Source organism: Leuciscus leuciscus (genome assembly GCF_965113295.1).
Source record: "Leuciscus leuciscus genome assembly, chromosome: 2".
Taxonomy (NCBI): Eukaryota; Metazoa; Chordata; class Actinopteri; order Cypriniformes; family Leuciscidae; genus Leuciscus; species Leuciscus leuciscus.
This window is the reverse complement of record NC_138726.1, coordinates 51,547,662-51,567,217: the sequence shown is the minus strand read 5'-3', so window position 1 is coordinate 51,567,217 and position 19,556 is coordinate 51,547,662. Positions and strand designations below refer to the sequence as shown.

At 37.5% G+C, this 19,556-nt stretch overlaps 1 protein-coding gene across 4 annotated transcripts in view; it reads left to right on the top strand.

The window, feature by feature from the left end:
• Positions 1 to 19,556, top strand: part of dock11 (dedicator of cytokinesis 11) — a 107,783-nt gene that overhangs the window by 3,924 nt on the left and 84,303 nt on the right. For 2 of the 4 annotated variants that reach the window (XM_082155474.1, XM_082155472.1), the window contains exons 2-11: positions 4,309 to 4,425; positions 5,076 to 5,165; positions 5,324 to 5,406; positions 5,490 to 5,550; positions 8,162 to 8,257; positions 11,190 to 11,324; positions 11,846 to 12,020; positions 14,907 to 14,986; positions 18,000 to 18,083; positions 18,176 to 18,316. In XM_082155474.1, coding sequence (XP_082011600.1) covers positions 4,309 to 4,425; positions 5,076 to 5,165; positions 5,324 to 5,406; positions 5,490 to 5,550; positions 8,162 to 8,257; positions 11,190 to 11,324; positions 11,846 to 12,020; positions 14,907 to 14,986; positions 18,000 to 18,083; positions 18,176 to 18,316 — 1,062 coding nt within the window. Of the gene's footprint in view, positions 1 to 4,308; positions 4,426 to 5,075; positions 5,166 to 5,323; positions 5,407 to 5,489; positions 5,551 to 8,161; positions 8,258 to 11,189; positions 11,325 to 11,842; positions 12,021 to 14,906; positions 14,987 to 17,999; positions 18,084 to 18,175; positions 18,317 to 19,556 lie in introns of all 4 variants that reach the window. The other 2 variants (XM_082155473.1, XM_082155471.1) reach the window with 1 other exon arrangement.

The window sequence follows — 19,556 nt, the reverse complement described above, 5'->3', positions numbered from 1 at the left end:
TAATCGATGACTAAATTAGTTGACAACTATTTTAATAATCGATTTTAATCGATTAAATCGATTCGTTGTTTCAGCTCTAATAAATTGGTTATTAATTGTGATTTGGAGTCTCCAAGGGATATTTTTTTTGGAAAGAAACCTAAATTTACCTTGAAAAAAAGCTTGCAGAAAAATACAGTTTTATGAGAATTGCAAGATAAATGGTGTATGTTTAATTTCATGATAAGTATAGGATTGATGTGCGATTAATCGATAACATTTTTGGTACCGCTTTATTTTAAGGTGACGTAGTTAACTTACTCGTTACTACATGTAATTACTAGTAATAGCAGTAGCCTAAATTATGCATAATTACAAGTAACTAACCATAAACCAAACCCTAACCCTAAGCACAGTTAATTAATATTATTACTCAGTACTTATTTGAGTAAGTACAATGTAACTACGTCACCTTAAAATAAAATATAACCAAATTTTTAATCTATTGACAGCCCTACTTTAAATTTGGGACAGTTTTGGCCAAGCTGCAGAAAGTTAAGTGTAAACTGCCAAGTCGAAATGTTTTATGCTATGTTTTCTTCACAGGATTTGCTGGATATAAATATGCTTTCAAATGGTGGACCTCAAATGCTCACAGAACCACAGAACATGTTGTCCTCCACAAGATTTACAAGACAAGATAAGCTTTGCAAAAGACTTGTCAAGATACAGAAAAAAGCTCAGATCTGTGTTGGCATAGTATTGCAGAGGTTCAGACGGAGGCCGTGGCCGTTCAGTTCGAATGCTGGCGTATGTGTTTACACACAGTGGCCTAATGCACATCAGCTGTTGTCTGCGGAGCCAAAGCCTCACATCTGGAGAGTACATTAACCACCCAGTAGACGGGCTCAAGTCAAGGTTTCTGTACAGCTTTATGTCGCCCACTTTGTCGCCCCTTACATTTTCATTTTGAGTGCTTGCATACGGAAATAACATGACTGAAACGCGTGTGGCGCCAACGCCCATGAGCTTGTGAGCGGTGATCTGGCTCATATTTCCTTATACCTCAGTCTGTGGTTTGATGGCCTGTGATTCTTCTTCTTCTTCAGTTCCTCTCTGACCTCAACAGGGTTGACGTTGAAACCCCTTTTTTTAAACGATCTGAGGCCTTGTGGTTGTTTTTGCAGAGGTTGGGCTATTTTTGGCATTAAGAAGCTAGTCCTGCCACGATAAGGTAGCTTAACCTTGGCCCTGAGAATTTAACGCTTGGCTTGCAGCGAGAGACAGGACTTGTGATTGGGGAATATGCAAGAATTCCCATTGGGGAAGTTGGTTGAAAGGGCAGTTTAGAGAGAGTGAAGTCACGAGGCAACAGAACTTCGCTGTAACTCATGTTCTGTTGCAGTTGCAGCTGGACTGGCTGTGGTTAGTGCCTCTATGTGGTATGACACATGACAGGAAGTTACTGCAGAAACACTCGCATTGGTTGTCAGCTCTTGTGTATGTGCTTTAGAAAACACAGGAAGCATTTATGTGTATTATAAGAGAAGTATGGCTGTTTTTGTCTGAGTTTATTTTGCGCTGTGGTTTCTCAAGCGAGACAATTAATGAAAGCAAAACATATAGTGCAATTTTAATATACACTACTGTTCAAAAGTTTAATTGGCCTACTTTTATGTAGCAAGGTTGCATTAAATGGATGAAAAGTGACAGTTATGACTTTGATATTGTTGACAAATGCTATTTTTTTCTAACTTTCAAAGAATTCTGAACCAAATTTATCACAAAATGATTATGATTATAATTATTTCAACATTGATTATATTAATAAGAAATGTTTCTTGAGCAGCAAGCCAAATTTGAATGATTTCTGAAGGAACGTGTGACTGACGACTCGAGTAATGATGCTGAAGATTCAGCTTTTCCATGAATAAATAATGTTTAAAATGTATTCAGATAGAAAACAGTTACTTTATATTGTAATAAAATGTAACATTATAACTATAAGATAAAGCTTTGAACCAAGCTTTTCTACTGTTTTTTTTATCAAATGTATTCAGACTTGTGAGCAGCATAAGAGACATCTTTAAAAAAATTAAATAAATAACTTTAGCAACTTAACCAAACTTTTGAACGGGTAGTGTGCATTAGTCCTGAGTACGGGTGGGCGATGTGGCAAAAATATCATAATTTTTTCAGGAAAATCACAATTCACGATTTTATCACGATTCTTTTTCATATAAAATAATAAAGAATGGCAGACATTTATACCAATGAAATAAACAGTGCTTTATTTTTTCAGCTACAGTAGGTGTATTTAACAGTAGCATTGATATGGAGAGAGAATTGTGTCTTTATTACATGCGAGAAAATAAATGATCTGAGAGAAAAAAAAAAGTTTGAGAGAAAAAGTTATCACACTGATAGCAAAAAAGCATTTCATGAGAGGAAAAAAGATATTTGAGAGAAAAAGTTTTCATACCAATAGCAAAAAATAATAATATTTGAGACAAAAAAAAGTTTTGAGAGAAAGTATTTTCTCATAGAACATAAAAAATAATTTCTGAGAAAAAAAAAATCTCTCTCAAAATACTTTGAAAAAAACTCTCAAATATATATTTTTTGCTATCAGTGTGAAAACATTTTCTCAAAAAAAAAGAAGTGTTTCTCTCAAAACGCTTTTCTTTGCTCTCGATGCAATTTCTTGCTCTCGTGTCAGATTTTGCTTTCACTGTGAAAATTGTGTCATGGGCGGGGCCACGTTCCTATTGGCCAGTCGGGTGAGCATCGTCTTGTCTTGGGAGTCGAACTGAATCATTACACCATTGTTCGGTTCACCGGCATAGATGCCGCCTCTGCCTTAGTTGAGCACGGACACTCCAATGTTTATAAATTATACATTGATTCTTATTAAAGCTAGGCTACTATTAAAGTTCTCAGTCAAGAGCAGTGAGTGATTTCCTCTGTGTTTTGTTGTTTTATTAACATTAAAGGGATAGTTCTCCCAAAAATTTAAATTGCTATCATTTACTCTCTCAAGATGTTTTAAACCCGAATAAGTTTCTTTCTTCTGTTGAAAATAAGTTATTTGGAAGAATGTGGGTAACCAAACAGTTGATGTACCCCAGTGACTTCTGGCTATATTAGGCTGTATTTTCTTCCTACTATGGAAGTCAATGGGGACCAGCAACTGTTTGGTTACCCACATTCTTCCAAATAACTAATTTTGTGTTCAGCACAAGAAAGAAATTAATACAGGTTTGGAACAACATTAGAGTGAGTAAATAATGACAGAATTTACATTTTTGGATGAACTATCTCTTTAATGACAAGCGGCAGCATGTTTACTATTACGGTATGTAATAATACGGTAGTACATTCACAAACAGCAATATTACACACTGCATGAAAGGTAATATTCGAAAAAGCATAATGGGACACTTTAAGCATTTTCTGGCTGCATCGTCCAAGCTAGGAGAAGTTTCCACAAGATGATTTCTAAAAAGGATTAGTTGAAATTGCTTTAATTTGGACTCGTTTTCCTTTATTACTTTGATTTCAGTTGAAATATTCACAAAAGACCCGTGTGATTATGGGTTTAATCCACACTGATCCTGTCAGAGCTGAACTGCTTTAAACACGAGAAACAATGAGCAGCTTTAATCTGACCTGAACTTTGAACGCAAGAGTTTTTATCTAAACCCCGAGTACCACAGTTATGAAACTGTAACTTCCTCTTTATATCTCTGAAACTTTATATCTCTCTAAAAACAAATTGAAGGTTTTCTTTCCTAACAAGGGTTGCCGGCGAGTCAGCTGAAATGTCATCTCTTTGGCAATTCCCATTTGGTACTGTGCAACATGGGTTAAAGTGGTGCAAAATAATTAATTTATGAAAGGTGAGATATTTGAAATGAATCATTTGAATATTTAAATGAAATGAATCATCCCACATGGTCTGTTTTGGTGGAAACACTCTCTCTTCTGTGGACGAAGCTCTTTTTAAGTATCAGACCATGACACGGGCATGTCAGCTGAGTCAGTGTGTGTGTTTAAGCTTTAACACATGATTCTCTTTTAGAAGGAAGCTGGAAAGGGAAAGCATTCGAGATAAAGCTTTGAACCACACTCAAAGGCTTAAAACGTAAGAAATCGGAAGTCCTTGAACTCATTTGTTTTGTGTGGAAAGGGTGTAGAGGGGCAGTAAGCTGTGTCTGCTATATTCACAGGCAGAGCTTTCAAATCACTGTAAGCTACACTAACAAGCACAACAGATTAAACAAATTTAGTCTGTTCAGATTCACTGATCCACACCGTGTGTGTTTGCAGGAGCAGCCGAAGATCATCGAGCCGCTGGACTATGAGACTGTGGTGTTCCAGAGGAAAGCTCAGATCCACAGTGATCCGCAGAGAGACCTGCTGCTGTGGCCAGCTGATGATGTTTCCGTGAGTCCGTCACAAGCACATTTCCTGCCGTTTATTAGTTTGGATCAAGTCCTCAATCTTGTGCAGGCATCCTACAAATCTAATTTGGCAGTCTTGGCTTATATTATATAATATTACATAGCAAATATTACAAAATATAAGATTAATATTATTTAAACAACATAAATCTTTTTTTTTTCTGTCTCTATCTATCTATCTATCTATCTATCTTGTCTGTCTGTCTGTCTGTCTGTCTGTCTGTCTGTCTGTCTGTCTGTCTATCTATCTATCTATCTATCTATCTGTCTGTCTGTCTGTCTGTCTGTCTATCTATCTATCTATCTATCTATCTTGTCTGTCTGTCTGTCTGTCTGTCTGTCTGTCTGTCTGTCTGTCTGTCTGTCTGTCTATCTATCTATCTATCTATCTGTCTGTCTGTCTGTCTGTCTATTTATCTGTCTGTCTATCTATCCATCTATATATCTGTCTGTCTGTCTGTCTATCTGTCTATCTATCTGTCTGTCTGTCTGTCTGTCTGTCTATCTGTCTGTCTGTCTGTCTGTCTGTCTATCTATCTATCTATCTATCTATCTATCTATCTATCTATCTATCTCTCTGTCTGTCTGTCTGTCTGTCTGTCTGTCTGTCCATCTATCTATCTGTGTGTCTAGGAGGCACAGATTGATCGTCAAAGGAGAACCATTGTTTCTTCAGTTCCTCAAAATGCAGAGAACGAAGCTAAAAGCCTGTTCGCCAAAGAGGTAAAGATTGCGCTGAACCTCACAATACCAAAACAGGAGCAAGCCTGCAGCTTTCCAGATGAAAAAAAATATGAGATCACACTTTCCTGTTTTTCATATTTTGCTGTGTTTCTGATCATGTGATTGAGTACTTGAGCAATGCTTATGCTCTTTGGCAGTGCATTAAGATGTACAACACCAACTGGCACGTCATCAACTATAATTATGAGGCCTACTCTGGAGATTTCCGGACGCTGCCCTGGTATGTCAAAGTTTGCTTTTTTTGCCAACGGTTTTGCAGTGCTATTTGCAAAGTTTGCGTAAGCTACTTTTTCTGTCTTGCAGTAAAGGGATGAAGATGGAAAAGCTTCCCAGCCAAGTGTTTGAGGTGGATGAGGGGGAGGAGGTAAGAGACGTTAATGTGTGACATTGCACTGCCTCTTTTCATTTGCTTGTTTTAAAAAAAGCTTTTCTTAAATCTTTAATTATGTCCAGAATCAAACAATAAATTGCTTTTGGTAACACTTTATTTTACAGTGTCCTTGTTACATAATGTTACATGTACTTACCATAGTATTAACAGTAAATTATGCATAATTACATGCAACTAACCCTCAAACAAATCCTAATCCTACCCTAACCCTATATTAAGTACATGTTGTTGCTTAATATTAATCAGTACTTAAATATATACTTACACTGTAACAATGACACCTTAAAATAAAAGTGTAACCTTGCCTTTTTTCTTGCATAAAAATGCTTTGCTCATTTTGTCACAGATAAAAGAAGAGAGTTATTCAAGGTCAAGATAAAAAACTGAGCCTTTATATAAATTATTATTATCATCATACATTTTTAAAGCAAACAGAATTTTCTAAATCCATGTTTGACATATAAGTGTGTCGTAGCACAAAACAGGAATGTCTCTTCAAGTAATGTTAACCACAGAACATATTTTAATCATAGATCAAGACACTGTTCTAAAGATCCATTAGAAATGTCTGAGTTGGCCTACAAATTGTCGTCATGACTAAATAGCTTTATTACTGTCTAAAAAGGACTGTATCCAACCAAAAAACTTTTAAAACAATCATATTTGTATATAGTTGAAAAGTACTGAATTTTCGATCTCTCTGAAATGCTTTTAGGTTAAAAAGTCACACATTTATTGTATTTTCATGATCAATTATTGAATTCATTATAGATATTGTCCTTCTCCTCAGACCGCACTGTAAATGTTGTGATGCTTCTGTGAGGTCCTATAATCAGATGTAGAGATGAAGGCCAAACGGCCCATTACATGCAACCTGAGCCTCATGGACTATTAATAGACACACACTAAAGTGTCCAGCAGATCTTGATAAAATTAGATGTAAGGATTGGTGACTACAGGGCAAAAAGATTGCTTCTCCACCCTGTGTGTGTGTGCATGTGCGTCTGAATCTGTGTGTATGTACATGTTTAGACATGGATAGTCTTGCCGTTAAATGCGTTGTCTAAACACTGATGTGAAAATAACTTTTATGGGCTAAAGAGAGGCCAATGAAGCCAAGACATGCGCAATAATAAGGCCATGATATGAGAAAGAATTCAGTATCTCGTTCGGTTGCGAAATTAAAATATACCCACCCATATATCATTCCAAACCTGTAGGCATTCCTTTCTTCTGCAGAACACATAAGATATTTTATAGAATAATGTTCAGTTACATCCCATACCTCATAGATTGGTGTATTTACACGACTTCGTCCTTAGATCAGCAGTGAATATGAATTATATTACTGTCATAGTTCCTCATATATACATTTGTATATTTATACTAACGTTCAAAAAGTTTGGGGCCAGTAAGAATGTTTTTAGAGAAATGAATACATTTATTAATTAATTTTATTAAATCGATTGATAATGTTACAAAAAATTCATGTTAAATAAATGAAGTTCTTTTTAACTTTATTCATCAAAGAAAAATGTATGACCATTTCCAAAATTATATTAAGCAGCAAACACTAATAATAACCAGAAATGTTTCTTGAGCGTCAAATCAGCCAATCAGAATGATTTGTGAAGGATCATGTGACACTGAAGACTGGAGTAATGATGCTGAAAATTGATCACAGGAAAAAATTACATTTGAAATATATTATACTTTTTTTTAATTAAAAATGTTAATGATATTTCACAATGGAAACAATATTTCACAGAGGAACCTGTTTTTATTGTATTTTTGATCAAATAAATGCAGCCTTGGTGAGCAGAAGAGACTTCTTTCAAAAACTTTACAAAATCTTACCGAACCCAAACTTTTTGAACTTTCTGGTAGTGTATGTACAGTATATCATGTTGGCTGTGTCATGTCCATTTAGTTTAATCAATTAGCTGAGTGACTCAGAAGGGAGAACAGGGTGAAAGCAATTGATCAGTCTCAGAGGGGCTGTTAGGAACAGAAAGAGAGGGAGGGAATGAGAAATGCTGGAGGGAACAGGGGAGAAGGGCATTCGGACAATTATATTACAGTGGAGAGCTAGAGAAAAGCACAGTCATAAAGGACGCCAGGCCACTTCAATTAAATTAGCGTGCGCACACACACACACACACACACACACACACACACACACACACACACACACACACACACACACACACACACACACAGAGAATTCAAAGCATCTTTAAGCTGTGTTTTGCATGATTATTGTATTATTGTGTTAATGTGTGTGATGTTGAGTTACTATGCGAGGGATACTTAACTTATTTGCATAAAGGTTTGTAAATGCACAACACACAGAGTTCATGCTTGTGTCAGAGCATTTGATCTTTAAGGTAGATAGGTAGCGCTCATAGACGTACATTGATTGGTCTTTGCATTCAGTTTATCTGCTTCATCAGTTCTTACTCTGTGTGTGTGTGTGTGTGTGTGTGTGTGTGTGTGTGTGTGTGTGTGTGTGTGTGTGTGTGTGTGTGTGTGTGTGTGTGTGTGTGTGTGTGTGTGTGTGTGTGTGTGTGTGTGTGTGTTTCAGGACTCGTCATCTCTTTGCTCTCAGAGAGGAGGAGTAATGAAGCAGGGCTGGCTCCAGAAGGCCAACATCAACAGCAGTCTGTCTGTCTCTATGAAGGTTCGTGGAATCATCGGCACACCTTTTTCTAAAAGACATCAGTAGAACTGTAGCCGTCATTGTTGCTTAGCATACTGTACATCTGCTGATCAATACAGTTTGAGGAATCATAGTTGGATTGAACTATCAATTAGAAACGTCAATTACATGCAATGATTTTGATACTCAAACACACACTAACAAAGTGCAGCACTTTTCCCAGAGTAAACTAAATGATATCTAGCAACTTCTTTGCATATAAAAGGATATTTATACAGTACTGTGCAAAAGTCTTAGGCATGCTAGTATTTTCGCCCCCCCCAAAATGGTTTTAAAACAGTTATTTATATTATGTCAGACTCCTTGTGCATATAAAAATCTCTCTGGATTATTACAATTAATGGCAAAATTAATGTTTGGAAATGTAAACTGATATTTCCAACTAACACACTACAGCAAAAGATACAAATTACTGGCTTAAAACCACTTTTTGGGGGCGAAAATACTAATGTGCCTAAGGCATTAACATGCCGAGTCAAGTCAAGTCAAGTCATCTTCATTTATATAGCGCTTTTAACAATGTAGATTGTTCCAAAGCAGCTTTACATTGATAATAGGAAATTAAAGTAAAGTGTTTTGGCTTTATAGCAGCTCTAGAATAAAGTTATTGTCCAGCTAAAGTTAGTTTGATTGATTCACTTCCGTCGCAACGATCAATAGTTATTAACTTAGGGGCCGCTAACACGACACCGTTCTAACAGAAAACTCTTAAGTTCTTTCTGCACAAACTTCAAAAACGCGAACCAGTGAGAACGCTGATGGCGTGCACATGCGTATTACGAGTTCAGTCTATAGGTATGTGCGTTTGAATATATGTGCACATGCGACCTGTATCCGGATGTTGTGTATGTACTTGAAGTGTAAATGCGTTTGTGATCGGATTGTGATCCGATCTGTGTGTTCTGGTACAGAGGTAGTCAAGGACGCATTGTGATCGGATCTCAGTGTAATGTAAACGCAATCTAGCCATCGTATCTGACTGCAGTCACAGGTCGACGTCACTGGCGAGCGAAGAAAGTTTGCTTTTTCACCCGAAATTTGCACAACCATTGATTGTCTGTAAAGGATGTGCAATTTCACCACAAGGATACAAAATATATAATACAAGATACAGAAGCCACTTGATGTTGACATGTGTAAACGCGCCGTGTCCTGATTGGCTGATGATCCGATCTGTGATCGCATGTTAATGCCAAGTGAAAACACAGCCTTATTCAGTCCCATTACTCATTACCCCCGGTTTCACAGACCTGGCTTAAGCCTAGTCTCAGACTAAAATGCATGTTTGAGCTGTTTTATCTGAAAGCAACTTGCACTTATACATCTTAAAATATGTCAGTGCCATTGTTTTGTCTCAAGATGCACACCAGGAATGTTCTTTTTTCTGAGTCATGTTTATAAAAGCTACTTAAATGTCATAATTGAATTAAGGCCTAATCCTGTCTTAATCTAAACCCTGTCTGTGAAACCCGGTGTGGTGAAGAGATGAGTCCCAGCGAAGTGATGAGTCCCAGCTTAGGACCCCAGTAGTATGCCTGATCTAAAACTGGTCTCGCAATTCTTAATGTAATCAATCAAACTTTAATTCATGTAATAATCTTTTATTTCTATCCTGATTATTTATATAGTTTAAGTGTAAGAAATTTTATTTTTAGGTATGTTTTGCGACATTGTTAATTGTTATCAAGCAATAAGGCATAATATAATAATCTTTTTTTTTTTTATTACAAGCATTTCATGTCATAATTAATTCTTAAACAGAATTATGCTTGTGTCATATATGTCATATCATATATATATATCATATATATCGTAGATGGTGAATTATTATTTTTTATCTCTAATCATTTCGGATAGCTGTATGCTATGCTACTATCTAAGCTAACTAAAAAAAAACACTAAGAACCAGAAATGTTTAATTTTACAATCTATAGCTTCGGTTATATACTAGTATATGAAACATATAAGTTAAAAGACATTAATGGTTGTTATAACATAGTTCAAACGACTTATATAATAAAGGGATATCTGATTTGTAACCAGGCACTAAAGCGATTACCCATAAAACGTGCTTTGAACCAATCAGATTGCTTGTGTCCTAAGCTGGCACTCATCACTTCGCTGGGACTCATCTCTTCACCACAGCGGCCCATGAGCATCATGAATAGACTCTATAGGTCATGAGATAGTAGCTTTCATATACCATTAATAATAGCTTGTTTGAAGCTAATGTATTATATCAGTGGCCTCAATAAATATTTGGACTCTTAAGACACACTTAAAAATTTATGAATGCCATAGATGATAAAATCAATGAGACATTTCACTAAAATGTGTTTGTTAGGTGTCAAATGATAAAATAATAAATATAAAGTTCAAAAGTAAGACAAAAGAGAATTGTTATACGCTTTTATCCAATACAGTGGCATCCATGCATTCTGAAAAAAAAAAAGTTGACAACAATGTCAAGCCGGACAACTGTTTTCAACACTGATAATAAGAAATGGTTACTGAGCAGCAAATCAGCATATCAGAATGTTTTCTGATGGATCATGTGACACTGAAGACTGGAGTAATGATGCTGAAAATTCAGCTTTGATCACAGGAATAAATTACATTTTAAAATAAACTAAAATATTAGATGGAGTCTCCATCTACTATATAATATACAATTATTATAATTGTAATAATATTGAAGAATATTGTTGTTTTATTGTATTTTTGATCAAATAAATGCAGCCTTGATAAGAGACTTCTTTCACAAATCTTACCAAATCCAAACGTTTTAATAGTAGTGTGAGAGTGAAGCCAGTTTAAATGCTACTTAGTTTATTTCCGTTTATTTTCAATGGACTACCTCCATTTTTCAATCATGTCTTTTTTTCCTCCACAGGTGTTCAAGAGGAGGTATTTCTACCTGTCTCAACTCCCTGATGGCTCCTACATACTGAATTCTTACAAAGATGAGAAAAACTACAAAGAATCAAAAGGCTCCATCTATCTGGACTCCTGTATAGATGTAGTTCCGGTACATGCTCTCAATTTATCAGTATCCTAAAAAGTTTTTAGTATCACAAATTGTAACATGTAAATATGTCATTTGTATTTATGAATTTAGCAGACTTTTTTTTTATCCAAAGTGACTTACAAATGAGGCGTACAACAATTGATGAAAACATAAATTAATAAAATATAATTATTATAATTATAAATAAAATTATTATTGTTAAAAAGTTTATTATAATTACTGATACAACTATAATTATTATCAAAACGCACATTGCCTGTTAAGTTTAATTTTTATTTTAGAACTTATTTTGTCCCACTTATCTTCATACTTTAGAAGGAAATGTCTGAACTTGGTTTGATACGCTTCTCAGGAAGTTTACTGACAGCACGAAGCAGCCCTCACAGCTGGGGTGTAATATCAGTAGCACGACGGAGGAATCTTCCTTACTGAACACCCATTACTATTACAACCACAAACAGCTCTTATTAATGTCACACCATTAAATTCCTCCACTGACTAACGCGGCACATTTCTAGCAGTGCTCCAAGATGCGGCGCCACTGTTTTGAGCTGAAGATGCAGGATCGTTACAGTCACTATCTGGCGGCCGACAGCGAGGCCGAGATGGAGGAGTGGGTGAGCACACTGAAACAGGCCTTACTGAGCACGATGGAGGACAGGAGGAACGGGTCAGAACCTTCTGAAGGTTCTCTGGGTAAGTAACACACACACACACACACACACACACTGAAAGCACGCACATTAGCATGTGAAGCTGCTTAAAGTGCCCCTATTATGCTTTTTCGGATATTACCTTTAATGCAGTGTGTTGGAGTTGAAACGGTAGAACCGATGCTACCGTTACTGTTCGTATCACTGTGTATGAAGTGCTGAGGAAGATCTGGAGCTGTAATTCAGATATGGTTGTGGGCGTTTCGTTTCCGACAGTAGACCAATCACAACAGACTGGACCATCTGACCCATTAGAGCAGAGTAGACCAATCACAACAGACTCGGCTATCTGAGCAATCAGAGCAGAGTAGACCAATCACAACAGACTGGGCTATCTGACCAATCAGAGCTTAGTAGACCAATCACAACAGACTGGGCTATCTGACAATTCAGAGCAGAGTAGACCAATCACAACAGATTGGGCTATCTGACCAATCAGAGCAGAGTAGACCAATCACAACAGACTGGACCATCTGACCAATCAGAGTAGAGTAGACCAATCACAACAGACTGCACCATCTAACCAATCAGAGCAGAGTAGACCAAACACAACAGACTGGGCCATCTGACCAATCAGAGCAGAGTAGACCAATCACAATGGACTGGGCCGTCTGACAAATCAGAGCAGAGTAGAGCAGAGTAGACCAACCACAATTGACTGGGCCTCTGACCAATCAAAGTAGAGTAGACCAATCACAACAGACTGGGCTGTCTGACCAATCAGAGCAGAGTAGACCAATCACAACAGACTGCGCCATCTGACCAATCAGAGAAGAGTAGATCAAACACAGCCTGGGCTGTCTGACCAATCAGAGCAGAGTAGACCAATCACAACAGACTGGGCCATCTGACCAATCAGAGAAGAGTAGATCAACCACAGCCTGGGCCGTCTGACCAATCAGGGCAGAGTAGCTCTCGGAAAGGAGGGGTTTAGAGAGACCGAATTTTCAAACTAACCATTTTCAGACTCTTCGAGAATTGAGGTGACGTGCAATGTATATTATGAGAAAATTTAAGTGTTTTTGACCTTGGATGGATGTAAACCTATTGAAGGAGACCTCCAAAACAAAATTAATAAACTTTAAAATAGCATAATAGGGGCACTTTAAAATGTTCTTATTTTGTGTTCCACCATAAAATTATAATAGACAGGTTTGGGAGGGCAAGAGTATAATTTTTTTTAATGAACTATCCCTTTAAGCTTTTCCATCATGAGACCACCATCATGACCTTAATGATGTAATGCAACTTATTGCATCATCATCAGAGACATGATGTCATTCCCAAAATATCAACAATAAACCGTTTTTAATTGGCTGTTCTCAGAGTTTTCCCTTCATCTTGGAACACAAACCACTTCCTTCATGAACTAAATACTCAAACTATTCCAACATGACCAAACAACAAGCATTTCGGCAATGTAGGGAAATCCTGGTCTGTGCTACTTCCTGAAGAGCTGCATAGTTCCCATTCAGCTAAATAAAACGTTCATTTGTTTTCATTTTGGGGCTCCTAAAAGCCTATTGAACTTGAAGTTTTCTCTGTATTCTAAATAAGAACCACTGAATAATAATAACAGTACAGTTTCTGCTCTTTTATTATAGGAGACACAATGTTCTCTACTCTGAGTAAATAATTTATGTTGTGATGGCAAATTTCTGAAATGTTAGGGAGGCTCTATTCACATAGAGGAGTCGTGAAGGGAATGCTACTTTAGGCCTGTACAATAAAGACACTGATAAACAACTCCCTGTGCTCATATGGTGTAAACTATGGCCAATGTTTTTAAGACCCTCCATGTGATGGTCATGGGGAAATGAAGTTATGCTTTCAATTACATGTATATATACACTTCTTCATTTTTTGGAACAACTAATATGCAGAATTCAGATTTCTGGAATTGAAATGAAAGTTATTAAATGATAACCATTACTATTAGCATTAGAATTAACCATAACTATAACAACACAACAAACGCTGGATGTCTTCACGCACTTTCCAGTTCATCTGGTTTAACAGACTGTATGATACTCCTCTTTTCATGTCCCTATTTGGGAAGCCATTCCTTTTGTTTATCATCAGGCTTGATAGTATACAGGACACTTTCCATGAATGGCATACAAAATAGTATAACATATTTTTTTAAAGAAGTCTTTTTTTCTTTGAAAGGTGCTTCAGAAAATGCCTTTAACAGGGTTGCATATTTAGAGTAAATGTAGACAATATGTTTTTGGTCTTTAAAATAAGTTAATAACTTAAAACATTAATGCAATGAATTGAGTATCGATTGAACAGATTATGTTAACATTTCATTTTAATTGCTGGATTTAGGCCAAAATCACCAGGGAAGAGGCAGCTATTTTATGTCCTGTGTTAGATAATAGTTTATACAATAAATCTAAATACATGAGATCGAACTGTAAGTTGGAAAGTTGCCAGTATATGTAAAAATGTTCCTCCTCAGTGTGGAGATAAATCCTCGAGCAGCGCACCTTCTCTGAATAAACGAGGACATCTGAATCCCCAGAAAGCTCCACCTAGTGTCCTTGATTTGACACGTGTTTTCAGTAACGCATGCACACATCACAATTACTGCTACTGCTTTCTGTTCCAGTGGACTCAGAGCAGTTTAGCAACTTGTTTGACTTTCAAAATGACAGCTTGATCAGCAAATATGTGATTTTGACTTTTACTGTTTAAAAGAACCAGTCAGTCGTGATTAAAGAAAGTTTTCATTGTTCTGCTTGGTGTCTAAGATAAGCCCATATTCACCCACTGCGTGATAATATAATCTTTTGTCTGTTATGCATGCGCTTTCAGTAGAATTAATCAGTTCGCCTTTTGATTAACAAACGTCTCATCCCAACAGATGACGACAGCAGTAGCCTGGGGAAACCAGAAAATGTTGCGGAGAGCTTTGGCCGGAGTCTTCATCCAGAGCTAATGAAGGTACTCTAATTACAATGCTAACTGGAGTGGTTTGAACACTGCTAAGACAGTCACTAGGCCAATTAATTGTCATTCTGTTTTTCATGTCACTTACTGGCTACTTTATTAGGTACACCTTGCTAGTAGTGGGTTGGACCCACGTTTGCTTTCAGAACTGCCTTATTTCTTCATGGCACAGATTCAACGAGGTGCTGGAAACATTCCTCAGAGATTTTGACATGATAGCATCACATAGTTACTGCAGATTTATCAGCTGAACATCCGTGATGTGAATCTCCCGTTCCACCACATCTCAAAGCTGCTCTATTGGATTGAGATCTGGTGATTGTGGAGGCCATTTGAGTATAGTGAAGTCATTGTTATTTTTAAGAAAGCAGTTTGAGATGATTTGAGCTTTACACATGGTGTGTTATCCTACTGGAAGTAGCCATCAGATGATGTGTAGACTGTGGTCATAAAGGGATGGACATGGACATGATCAGCAATAATACTCTGGTAGGCTGTGGCGTTTGTGATGCTCAACTGGTACTAAGGTCCCCAAAAGTGTGCCAAGAAAATATCCTCCACATCATTATTCACCATCACCAGCCTGAATACAAGGCAGGATGATCCACGCACCAAATTCTGACCCGACCATCTGAATGTTGCAGCAGAAATCCAGACTCATCAGACCAGGCAACGCTTTTCCAATCTTGAATTGTCCAGTTTTAGAGAGCCGGTGTGAAATGTCTCCTCAGTTTCTGTTCTCAGCTGACAGGAGTGTCACCGGTGTGTGTCTTCTGCTGCTGTTGCTCCTCTGCTTCAAGGTTCGACGTGTTGTGTGTTCAGAGATGCTCTTCTGAAACCTCGATTGTAACGAGTGATTATTTGAGTTACTTGAACCAGTCTGGTCATTCTCCTCTGACATCAACAAGGCATTTTCCCCCACAGAACTGCTGCTCACTGGATATTTTCTCTTTTTCAGACCATTCTCTGTTAACCCTAGAGATGTCTGTGTGTAAATATCCCCGTAGATGAACAGATTCTGAAATACTCAGAGCAGCCCGTCTGGCACTAACAACCATGCCATGTCACTTAAAGTCACTTAAATCACCTTTCTTCCCCATTCTGATGCTCAGTTTCAACTTCAGCGGATCGTCTTGACCATGTCTACTTGCAATGAGCTGCTGCCATGTGATTGGCTGATTAGAAATTTGCGTTAACGAGCAGTTGAACAGGTGTACCTAAAAAGTGGCCTGCTAGTATATATAATAATAAAATGTTTAATAAAATAGGCCCATATGATTTACCTTAATGCTATGAATATAATATAATATAATATAATATAATAATGCAGTATGACTAAAGCCATAAACATTTTTTTCTATGAAGGAAACCCTTTGACTATTTATGTCAACTTTATAACAATTTTTATATTTTTTTATATTCTTTTTCTAAATGTGATTTAAACATCACAATTATTGTGGTTATCTCAAATAATTTCGATTAGATCAAATAACTGCGATGAGATAATTGCTCAATAATCATGACATGCTTACTGCCTGCTGCATACTGTGCAGTTTATACTGAATACTGTTGTAAAAAAAATGTAACGGTATGCAACAATACACATTTTAAAACAAAGTATGCTTCATTGTTGTCACATGACCTCAACATGTCATACCATTTAATTCAGTGAGTGGCGTCCAGGTATTAAAATATATATTATTTAGAATTCTTAGTCCAGTTTTGTGTATAAATGTCTTAATCGTGGCAATCCAATAAAAATAAAAACAAATCAAGAAAGAGATAAATCACAGTTGATTTTGTTTAGTGTTTATTCATCAATCAGTAAATGGAAGGTCAAGTTGAGTTTAATGCGTTGAGCAGAGCACAATACTCAAAGGGGTCATATAATGGCATTTTTGTACAAGCTAATATGATTCTTTAGGGTCTAAATTAAAAGTTTGTAATATACTTTAATTAAAAATTCTCATTAGTAGGTAAGAAAACACTAATTTTACCTGCTCAAAAACAGCTCTGTTTTCAGCACGCCGTTTAAGTGCATGTGTCTTTAAATGATAATGAGCATTGCTCACCCCGCCCCTCTGTTCTGTGCGGACACCGTTTCTAATAATAACACAATAACCATAACGCGTTGTTCATTATAAACGTGGGATTATGAATTATATTGAGAATGTCGTACATAGAAAACATGCCGTAATGTACCCTGAGTGTAAACAGCCACATTCATCGTGAAGCGTGCTAGCCATTTGCAAAGATTAATATAAAGATTAATATAAAGGTTAATAAAACGTTACACTCACTTCAGTTCTTCTGGAGGTGCAGCAGGAACACGAATAGTTGGTACCGATCCTTTTTTCAGGAGCAGCTTCTTAGCAAAACCAGCTTTATAACGTTACTGATCCTCGTTTGTAAAGCAGTCTGGTGTGTGAAATTATTTGCGCAAACATGAAAGCATTGACGTTGATCGTGGGGAATATTCCCTTCGAAAACAAACTCAGCCACTGCGTCTTCAGCGGTTCGGATTTAGGAACATCAAAATGACTGCTGTGTTCCTTATTACACCCAAGAACAGAACACCACAATCGCTTAGACGCCATTCTGCTCATAGACAGTGCTCCAGCGTTTCAACAATGACCGCGGCGGTCCGCGCGGACTATGATTGACAGCTCGCTCATGAGCGAGGGCGGGTCTGTGTTGAAACGCTCCTGTCAATCAACAGTCGTGGGAGGGCCGTCCGACCGTGTGACGTCACAAAATCGAACGGCTTGATTTGAGACGGGAAAACATATAAGAACATTAAAAAAAAAAACACTGGATGGATTTTTATCATTTTATGATGGTTGTGTACAGGCACTGCCAACACACATTTCAGTACAATCAACTTGTAAAAGTGCATGTACCATTATATGACCCCTTTAATATACTTTATAACACAATTGGTGAATTTTGGTTTTATTAATGCATAAGCTTTTACAAATGCAAAGTGTTTTTGTCTTGTTATCTCCAGTATGCCAGAGAAACTGAGCAGCTGAATAAAATGAGCAGGAATGAGGGCCGACAGAAGATCTTCACCCTCGATCCGGAGATGCAGGTTAGTCCATTCTGCACTGTGTTCTGCTATTAGAAAGACAGTCTGAACTTTTAATGAAAATCAATCTAATATATCTTCCTTTTTCTTTTCAGAGATTAGATTTCTCAGGCATCGAGCCTGACGTGAAGCCGTTCGAAGAGCGATTTGGACGAAGGATCATGGTTAGTTGTCATGATTTGACCTTCAGCCTGCAAGGATGCATCAGTGAGAAGAATGATGGCGTCTCAACTAACGTGAGTAAACTCTCATCTGTACATTTCATCTTTCTTGTCAGTGTCAGATTTTTGTTCTGTTTTGATATTAGAATTTGTAGTAAATTCTACAGTAATGTTGAGCTCAGTTACATGAGAATGTTTATCATACCTGTATCATTTTCAAAGCCAAAACATTAATATAACCTTTGACTCAGTTATCCTCATATGACCCTCAGTTATCCTCATATGACCCTCAGTTATCCTCATATGATATATTTTTAATTTATCCATATATGGAGAGTCCTGATATATATTAAACACAGATTTTTATATAATCTGACATCACAATTCAGAAAGGTTTAATCAATTACATTTTACAGATTTAAATACACATATTGTAAAAAAAATTAAATAAGAGTAATATTTATTTTGGGTGAACTGTCCACGATACATATTGTTGCATTTTTGTATTTTGCATTTTTCGATTTGTGACAATATATTGTTACACCCCTAGTATTTAATAAATAAGTGAAATAAGACAGTAGCCTATTGCTTCCACATGAATGATTTCAGGAAAACCGTATTTTTTATTTATGCAGTGACTGTCTCTAATGCAGTGACAGGCTCCAATGCAGTTGGAGTCAGTCGGAGAGGAACTGTCAGTCTTAAAAGGACTGTCAGTCACAGAGGCAGTGTCGTTTCTAAGGCAGCATCAGTCACAGAGGCAGCGTCGTTCACAGAGGCAGCGTCGTTCACAGAGGCAGCGTCGTTCACAGAGGCAGCGTCGTTCACAGAGGCGGGGTCGTTATCAGAGACGGGGTCGTTATCAGAGACGGGGTCGTTATCAGAGGCGGGGTCGTTATCAGAGGCAGTGTCGTTCACAGAGGCGGTGTCATTCACAGAGGCGGTGTCTTTATCAGAGGCGGTGTCGTTATCAGAGGCAGGGTCGTTCACAGAGGCGGTGTCGTTATCAGAGACGGTGTCGTTATCAGAGACGGGGTCGTTATCAGAGGCGGGGTCGTTATCAGAGGCAGTGTCGTTCACAGAGGCGGTGTCATTCACAGAGGCGGTGTCTTTATCAGAGGCGGTGTCGTTATCAGAGGCAGGGTCGTTCACAGAGGCGGTGTCGTTATCAGAGACGGTGTCGTTATCAGAGACGGGGTCGTTATCAGGGGCGGTGTCGTTATCAGACACAGTGTCGTTCACAGAGACACGGTCGTTCACAGAGACACGGTCGTTCACAGAGACATGGTCGTTCACAGAGACACGGTCGTTATCA